Below are 10,000 nucleotides of genomic sequence, written 5' to 3'. Positions count from 1 at the left end.
GGGGGAACTAGGAGAGTTAGGAGTCAGGTACTGGACGGAGGTGAGGTCTACGTATCAACAGGACGTCGCTGGACAGCTGGTCACGGTAGCCGGACGTTTGGGCCTTGTTGCCACGCAGCCTCGCTGTGTAGTTGTAAGGTACTAACTGTGTCTGTCTGTATATTAATGATAGGAGTGTATTGTGTAATGTAGACTCTTTCTAAGATGTGTAGTTTCTTGGTGTTGTTACATTGTTTAAGTATTTTTGTGTTGTTGACTAAATCTTGTCTGCTTGGAGTTTTGTTGTGTGTTTGTGTCGTGTGTTTGCGTATGCTTCCTTCACGGGCGTGCATTGTGAGTCTCCTGCTCACAGAGGTAGTGGTAACACCAATGTAAGAAGCATTGGGGAGAAGTTTGCAACCTTCTTCTGGGCAGGAGAATTGGTATACCACATTTGTCTGTTTGAGGAGAGAGTTGTTTTTAGTCATGTTATTTTTCATGATAAGGTTAGAGACTTTTGTGTTTTTGTAGTATATGATGAGGGTCAATTTGTCGTGTGGGTTGGTGCATGTGACGTTACGTGCGAGGATGTCTTTGAGGACACGTTCGTCTGTTTTGTGTGCTGGTGTCATTTGGTTTTTGTAATAAACTGTGTGTGTGGAATGTGTGTTGTTTTGTCCGTGTTGTGTTGTGTTGCGTGTGATGAAAAGTCTCGTCTCTTTGTCAATGAGAAAGTTGGGAAAACCGTTGTTAATGAGGATTTGTTTAACGCGCATTATTTCAGAGTGAAATTTTTCCCAGGAAGAGCAGTTTTTATATGCGCGTCGAAGGTATGCCCGAATGACACTGAGTTTGTACCGCTGGGGGCACTCGCTCGCTGCATTCAGGCATCTTCCGATGTCAGTGTTTTTCCTGTAAACAGTGGTCGTGTATTTGTTATCTTGAGTGTGGATGAAGACGTCAAGGAAGGGAATTTTGTTGTGTATATTAAGTTCATATGTGAAGTGTAGTACAGAGGCTGCTTCCATGGCTAGCTGTAGGTCTTTCAGGTGGGACTCACTCCTAACTTCAGTAAAAATGTCGTCGACGTATCTACAGTAGGAAAAGGGTCTTAGGACGGGGTCTTGTAAAACTTTGTTCTCTAAATCACACATGTAGAATTCGGCAAAGGTACACCCTAAAGGTGAACCCATTGCGACTCCTTCCACTTGTAGATATAGCTGGCCGGATGGGCTTCGAAAGGGCGCTTCAGTTGTACAGGCTAGGAGAAGAAGCTTCAGTATTTCTTCCGGGATCTTAGGGGGATGTAATTCAGGGTGACGGTACACATTATTCAGGATTATATCTATTGTGGGAAGAATAGGAACATGGGAAAATAACGATTCCACATCGAGGGAAGCCATAATTCCTTGGGGTTGCTTGCTGTGTAGTATGTCAATAAAATCATCAGATGATTTTATGGAGTATTTCTTAGGAATGAAAGGGGTGATGATATGGCTGAGCTGTTTGGCGAGTCCATATGTAGGTGTAGTAATTTGTGAGATGATCGGGCGGAGAGGGGAGTTCGGATTGTGAGTTTTGACGTTGCCGTAAATATAGCCTGGGAGGTAATGGGAGGGATGTGCAGGTGGTCCACGACTGCGTTATTAACAGCGATGAGTTTGTTAACCTGAACCTTAAGTTTGTTGGTGGGATCACTAGAAATTTTCTTGAATTTTGAAGTGTCGGAGAGGATGTGGTTAATTTTAGAGAAATACTCTTCTTTGTTAAGTAAGACATAAATGGAGGACTTATCAGCTCGTCGAATGACGAGGTTAGGGTTGTTGCGTAACTCAGAGGCGGCTTGTTTGAGTTGTGGAGTGAGGAGGGAACTATTTTTGTGACTGCGCCTTTTGGTGGTTTCAGCTAATAACTGGGGTTGTAAATCAGAGGAAATAGTAACCTTACCATCTTTCTGGAGTTGGAGGAGGGACTGAAGGAGGAGTTCCATCTCGGCAACCTTATCCGCTTTATCAAATTTTGGCTGCAGGTGACAGTTGAGACCAAGGTTGAGAAGTTCCTTTTGTGCTTCTGTCAGGATGTGGTCCGAGAGGTTAATGTAACCTTCAGAGCGCTGTGGGAGAAGCGAGTGGCCTCCGTAGAGGCGGCTCAACTTTTTGATAGTTTTGTTTTCTACGATGCTCTTGCGATGTTGCTTGACGATGTCCAAAGTAGAAATGATGTTGCGTCGGACTTCGGATGTGAGGGAGAAGTCGTCAAAATGGTTCATTAAATCATTGAGCTTGTGTTGCTGGAAATCAAGCTGTTCGGTTTTGATAGTAATTTGCCGTTGGATCAGTTGCTTCCTGTATTCCAAGGTCAGAGGTTCGTTTCTGGCTGCCGGGTCATGGGTGTTGACATTAGTATAAATGGGCAGTAAGTTTTCTTGTAGACATGTTCGATTGAAGACCAGAGCTAATTCAATATCCACTATCTTCTTAGTGATTTTCTCAATTTTTCTAATAGTTTGTTTGATTCTTGAGGGGAGGTCAAACACAATACTTCCGAGATCCATGATGTTATTGTAACGAAAAACATAACACAAAATATAAATACAAGCTTTCGGTTGAGTCATCCAACCATCTTCAGGTAAGTGAGATTACATATACAGAACAGGAGTTTAAATACAAGTAAAAAGGGGGGAACTAGGAGAGTTAGGAGTCAGGTACTGGACGGAGGTGAGGTCTTCGTATCAACAGGACGTCGCTGGACAGCTGGTCACGGTAGCCGCGTGGCAACAAGGCCCAAACGTCCGGCTACCGTGACCAGCTGTCCAGCGACGTCCTGTTGATACGAAGACCTCACCTCCGTCCAGTACCTGACTCCTAACTCTCCTAGTTCCCCCCTTTTTACTTGTATTTAAACTCCTGTTCTGTATATGTAATCTCACTTACCTGAAGATGGTTGGATGACTCAACCGAAAGCTTGTATTTATATTTTGTGTTATGTTTTTCGTTACAATAACATCATGGATCTCGGAAGTATTGTGTTTGACCTCCCCTCAAGAATCAAACAAACTATTAGAAAAATTGAGAAAATCACTAAGAAGATAGTGGATATTGAATTAGCTCTGGTCTTCAATCGAACATGTCTACAAGAAAACTTACTGCCCATTTATACTAATATATATATATATATATATATATATATATGTGTGTGTGTGTGTGTGTGTGTGTGTGTGTGTGTGTGTGTGTGTGTGTGTGTGTGTGTATGTGTGTGTTTGTGTGTGAGTGTGTGTGTGTGTTTATTCATTTTTATATTGATCTACTGATTTATCTATTTTTTATTTATCTATTTAGCTATCTACTTATCCATATTCGTACGCTTCCTGGCCTTTTGTTTCAACTTCTGTGCCTTCTGCAGGAGCGCCGCCGCCTTCGGGAGAAGTACCACAACCTGTCGTTGATGGAGGACGACGAAGATATGGCCAAGCAGCTCTTGGCTTCGTACTATCACTCCATGAGTCAGGGCGAGATGTGCGAGGGCAACTGCCCTCCTGGTGTCACCTGTCCGAGGGGACTCTGCCATCCGGCCAGAAGGTACGGTATAATTAGGACCTCGACCATCTGGAGTTCAACTATCAGATACTTGGACCATTACCGACCCTAAGGTACGGTGCACATAGGACCTCAACCATCTGCAATTCAACTTTTAGATTCTGGGGCCCTTCCGACTGTAAGGAACGGTATGATTAAGAGCACGACTGTGCAATTCAAGTTTTAGATACTGGGGCACTACTGACTTCTAAAGTACGGTACAGTTAGGATCTCGACCATCTGCAGTTCAACTATTAGATACTTGGAGACTTACCGACTCCAGATTACGGTACGATTAGGAACATGATCATCATAGTTGTTTGGTTGTAACGGACTGTAGTTTATTAGCTCTTGTATCCTCACCGTCATCTTGTGTTCAGCTTTTAGATATTGGGGCCATGGGTATAGTACGGTTAAGACTACGACCATCTACAGTTCAACCTTTAAGCACAGGAGCCCTGGGCCCCTCTTATTTTTTCTTTTTCATGGGGAAGGCCTTCAGCTGTGTAATAAAATAATTTTACGACTAATGTCACGAGAGTAATGATCAAGTATACCACGGTAAAGAAGGGGTTAACTTTTCGATGGCTAAAAGATATTTGCATAGAGGACCACGCCCTTGACCTGTTCTCCCTCAGGCTGACGTCAGACGATTTTATTCATCTCTATAAACCCCTTCGGCAGGGTCACACGCTATCCTAATCTTATTCTAGTTAACGATTCTATTTAGTTTAAAGTGTATCTTTGTAATCATCACTTAAGAGTTGCTAGATTAATATTTTATTGATATAGCTATATTTGTTGTATATTTGACATCTTTAAAATCTATGATGTCATTGTCTTTGAATGACATCACTCTTGGGTGACGTCATTCTTGTGACGTCAACATTTTTTGATGACGTCTTTTTTTTTTTAGGTCACTGTCCCTGATGTCATTATTAGTGACGTCATTTTGATGACGTCATTTGTTTTCATTGATGACGTAATTTTTGTGACGTCACTGTGCAATAAGCTTCCTTAGTGTTCTCATTTGTCTACTTTGTTGAACTTTAATGGTTTGATGTAGTTTGTTTGATGCCACTTGTTTCGTCTCATTTATTTGATGTTATCTGTTTGGTGTTATATGTTTGATGTTATTAGTTTGATGTGTTATTTCTCTGATGTTATTGTCGCCAAAAGGAATACATGTCCAGCAGTTTGTTTGATCATTTGCTGTTTAAACTCTAAACAATCTATTGATCTCATATCAAGTCCGTATAACTTTGTTTAGTTAGCCATGGAAATGAGTTAAGATCTTCTTATGGCAGATAAAATGTTGCTAACGTTAGCGAGTTTTTGCTAACGAGCTTTGATACTTTTATGTTTTTTATTAATAATAAACAATATTATGACACTGTTCACAATCGTAGCCTATGCGCATGCGCTGTAAGGCGTTCTTCCAATCATTGTCAATACCCAAACTTTCAACCAATGTAATTTAGATTTGTTATCGAAAACATGGTAACGTTAGCGGTTTTGAGACTGTCACATTGAAAACACTTTTATTACCACAACAAACGCGTGAATCACAAAGACATTCATATTATGATTACTCACATGGATCTTGAACTCACTTTCGTGGTCAGAACTTCGAGACAAAAAAACAAACAAACAAACAAACAATTGCTGAACCTTTTGACGACAAAACATTATCAAAACGTACTTAATGTTGTTTACATTATTGTCTCCTACCCAGCATATTCAGACGCTCATCATCAAAGAAAAGGTCTACTGGGTCCTCACCCTCGCCTTCCACCTCCATTCCCTCCTCCTCGTCCTGGAGGAAGACACCTACCTCCTCCTCCTCCTCTTCCTCCTCCTCCTCCTCTTCCGCGCCCAGGAGGTCAGGACCTCCTCTCCGTTCTCCTCTTCCTGTTTCCACAAAACCGTCCAAATGTTCCTCACCTCCGTCCACGCGGTCCTCCTTCCCGCCCAGCCAGTTATCCGAATCTTTCAAAAGACTCTTCACCTCCTCCTCCTCCTCCTCTTCGTCGTCCTCCTCTACGTCCGCCGCATCCTCCTCTGCTCGTTCCTCCACCGTACCCTTACGTTCTTCCTCCTCAGCCCCATTCCTCTCCTCCTCCGCCTTCACTCCTCTCCCCTCGGCGTTCTCTCCTCCTCTATCAGACCCTAGTCCTCTCAAGTCTTCCGCCCTTTCCTGCTCCTGCACCTCCTCCTCCTCCTCCTCTTCCTCCTCTTCCCATCCTTCCGTCCTCCCTTCTTCGTCCACAACGAAAAAGAAGTAAACAGGGTTGAACCGGTAACTGATCCAAAAAACGTTCCTCCTCAAGCCTCCTGGCACTCAAGTCCGAGCACCTCCTCCTCCTCCTCCTCCCCCTTCTTTGGGCTTGAGGCCCACAGTGGGTGGTCCCTTGGGAGACCATCTCCTGAGGACATTCCTCTTACAAACCTCCAACCCCTTAAACTCCCTAGTTCCCTTCCTGGCTAAAGTTTGCCGTTAAACCGTTGCAGAAATAAGATAATGATGAAGTATGCAGAGAAAAGATAGTGTACCCACAAACCTAATGCATTTAATGATTATTACACACACACACACACACACACACACACACACACACACACACACACACACACACACACACACACACACACACACACACTCACATACACATACACATACATACATGTATATATATATATATATATACACATATACATATATATACATATATATATATATGTATGTATACATATATATATATATATGTAAAGACAGACAAATATGGAGGTGAGGTGGCAAAATGAAACGTTAAGGCTAGAGTATGGAGCTTTATTCAGAACCAGACGTTTCGACCTCTTGGGCCTTCCTCAGTCCACTGAGGAAGGCCCAAGAGGTCAAAACGTCTGGTTCTGAATAAAGTTCCATACTCTAGCCTTAACGTTTTACTTTACCACCTCACCTCCATATATATATATATATATATGCAAGGTAGACCAATTGGAAAAAGAAACTAACGAAGCAGAGCGCATTCGTATATTAAATCTTTAGTGCAAAAAGTATTTTTTGCACTGAAGATGTAATACACGAAAGCGCTCTGCTTCGTTAGTTTCTTTTTCCAAGTGGTCTAAGTGAACACACGTACCGTGTTCTTATAAGCATATATATATATATATATATATATATATATATATATATACATATATATATATATATATGTATGTATGTATGTATGCAATCGTTAAACTTAAATTCTCACATAAGTGATAAGAAACAAATAACTCAGTCAAAATTTCCACTATTCCAGAGCTGTCTCAAATACTTCGTGATAAACAGTTGTACTACAAAAAAAAATATTGAGGGAAAGGAGTCACAGTAGAGGAGGTGCTGGGGACAAGAGACTCACATCCTCCCCATCACGGACACACACTCCCCATCTTTCCCCCCCCAAGCTTCACCCCACAACTCCCAACACCATCCTGAACTCAAGTGTGTGCGCACAATGTCTTTGGTCCTTGAGAGCACGCACCGGGGCTGTACTCGAAAAAGAATTCCTTTGCACAAAAGAAGCCTCAACCTCTTGTAGCTAATTGGATGTCTTGGTTTTATGAAAATATATATATACAATAGAAATTGTAATAAAAGTAAGATACTCACTTATTCATATACTACAGATATTTTGCCATGTTGGGTATGAAACCCATCTGCATACATTCAACATATTTTCGGAGCAAGAAAAATATATTACATAAATTTTGTAATGCCAAAAAATAACGTACCGATTTATTGCAATTTTTTTTTTTTTTAACTCGGGAAGTTCCGAGTTGCGACGATTAAGTGTTATTTTGATATTGCCATTCACTTTTCTCCCAATCATCAAACGGATTCTTAACTCCCGTTTAGCATAAAAGTCACACCTACCCACAACCTGTCACTAAATATTTTCATGAAAATAAAGGGGATTAGGGTGAAAGCTTCTTTAAAAAAGGAAATGAATTTCAGCACAGTTCAAAGCACATATGACTAAGGCAAAACTCTCCCACACGACTTCTGCGAGCCGCGAGACGAGAGGTTCTGCAGACCTCTGCACTTGGGCGTGGTTCTGCGAACCAAGCTCCCGTCTGCCTCCTTGGGATCGGGCGGGCCAACGGGTTCCCCGTACAGGGAAAGACTTTATGTGGTGCTGTTGATTCGTTCTGAAGAAACCAATTGTATTCCTCTTTTTTACGAAAACTTATCAAATATATTCAGCTTTAAGGACTGTTATTCTTGATTTCCAGTCTTCTACTTTGATAAAAAATGAACTCAGGCTTCTGGATGACACTTGTCAATGGAGGAAACGACCTGTAGTTACGTCACGTTTTCGCCTACAGAGTCGTACGACCGAATCAACTCTCACAAGAAGTGTTTCCTTGTAAGGGGGATGGGTGGGGTGGGGATGAGTTGGCACTTGATGGGTATCCTAACTTACTGGCACCGCGCTTCCTTCTGGCACTCTGGCCGGGGCCAAGGAGGACCTCAGACCCTCCGGCATCTACTTTGGCACCACCGGCAAGAACCCCTGAACCGGTTATCCGACACTGGCTTGTTTCGTTTTCTTAGTTTATGGAAAATAGATTTATTCAGATATATTGTGTACATCTGCGCTCGGATTGGCTCGCATGCGCTCACTCTCTCATTCACACACACAGCCACAGACACAAACAATGACACAGGCAAACACAGACACAGACACACACAGACACACAGACACACACACACACACACACACACACACATACACACACATAGACATACAAACACACACAGACACACACACACACGCACACACACACACACACACACACACACACACACACACACACACACACACACACACACACACACACACACACACACATGATACATATTAGAAACCACTGTCAGAGATGAATGAATGATGAGACTATGAATTTGGTATATCACGACAGCTGACTGTAGTTAAATTCAATAGTGAGATAGTACAAAGCCTACAGAGAATAGTCTAGTAAGGAGGATGAAGATGACAGGCATACGCTAGGAGGCGCTGAAGCAGTCACAGTCAGGCTTTGCAATATATTAATGTTTGAATCTCGTTTTTCATTCATCTCTAATTGGATTTTAGTATAATCAACTATACATGATATGACATTTTTTTTTACCTTATATCTATGTACATGTGTACATTCACACACTAACCTCTCGCTTTGTGATTGAGATTTAATCGTCTTTTTGAACCCTGATTAAGGTTTGTTGAAATAATTCTCAGTATAACACAATTACTTGGTTCTTGGTGACACGGTTTTGTTTACATGAAATTTTTCTCTTTGATCCATAGTGTGAAATATTTTAATCAGGAGAACTTCTGATGTTATGATTATATTTTCACGAAGAACAAATATAAAAAAGTAGAAACAAATTCTTCCAAATTTAAAGTTCATTTAGTGTTTATCTTTCTTAGTGGTCGAGCAGTCCTAGGATATCTTACAAAAAAGAGGAAGATATTAGAACCTCCTGTGACCCTCATACAAAGAAATTGTCTCGCGAACGTCTTAGGCTCTTCTACGAATAAAAATTTAATCTACTTCTACCTTAGGGTCTCCTAGGAAAAACAAATCTTGGTCGATCCCCACCTTAGGCTCTCCTACGAAAAACAAAAAATTATCCACCTCTACTTTGGGGGTTACTACGAAAACCCAGATTGGTCTACCACCACATCAGGCTCTCCTACGAAGTAAAAATTTTGGTCTACATCCACCCTAGGCATTCCTACAAAAAATGATCTGGTCTACCTCCACCTTAGGCTCGCCTACGAAAAGTAAACCCTTGTCTAACTCTGCCTTAGCCTATCCTACCAAAAATAAATAGCAAGTAGATGAGTAACCGCTCTTCCCTTCTTGCAGAATTGGCCTCTTCCGGCGAAACTCACGCGAGAGCTCGGGCAGCCGGCCCGGGTCTCGCCCCGGAAGTCGCCCCGGGAGTCGGTCCTCCAGCCCCGTCAGAAGACCGTCCTCGCCCACGCCCGCCGCCATGGCGCCGCCACCCCCGTCGCACTCCAGCGCCCGTCGCTCCCCGAGCCCGTCACCCCTAACGACGCCCTCCTCGCCCTCTCGTCGCCCCTCGCCCACGCCGCCCTCTCCGCTCGTCCGCCGTTCGCCCAAGTCGATGCGACGATGATGGGGGCTGGCGGGAGGTCATCCAACGCCACCACAGTCGCCACCGCCGTCGCCGTTGTCGCAATAACAAAAGAAAAAAAGAAAAAAGAAAGAAAAAAACAAAACACTTCCGAGACATTTTTCGAAACACAATCTTCCTTCGGTGTCGTATTCGCTGTGTTCCATCCAGGGACTCCATCTGTCGCTGGACTGACCCTGAAATGAACTGATCATAGAAAATAATTCTTCGGGAATAGAAGACGTTAGATTTACCG

General features: G+C 42.7%; 1 protein-coding gene across 2 annotated transcripts in view; it reads left to right on the top strand.

Moving 5' to 3' along the window:
* Positions 1 to 10,000, top strand: part of LOC143018819 (dual specificity protein phosphatase 22-like) — a 190,527-nt gene that overhangs the window by 179,928 nt on the left and 599 nt on the right. The window contains exons 5-6 of one of the 2 annotated variants that reach the window (XM_076174394.1): positions 3,382 to 3,557; positions 9,474 to 10,000. The exon at positions 9,474 to 10,000 is cut by the window's right edge and continues 599 nt beyond it. In XM_076174394.1, coding sequence (XP_076030509.1) covers positions 3,382 to 3,557; positions 9,474 to 9,747 — 450 coding nt within the window. In that variant the 3' untranslated portion in view covers positions 9,748 to 10,000. Of the gene's footprint in view, positions 1 to 3,381; positions 3,629 to 9,473 lie in introns of both variants that reach the window. The other variant, XM_076174396.1, reaches the window with a different exon arrangement.

This window comes from Oratosquilla oratoria, chromosome 35, assembly GCF_046742065.1.
Source record: "Oratosquilla oratoria isolate Oo_2021 chromosome 35, ASM4674206v1, whole genome shotgun sequence".
Lineage (NCBI taxonomy): Eukaryota > Metazoa > Arthropoda > Malacostraca > Stomatopoda > Squillidae > Oratosquilla > Oratosquilla oratoria.
The sequence above is the reverse complement of the archived record's forward strand: the minus strand, read 5'-3'. Positions and strand labels throughout refer to the sequence as shown.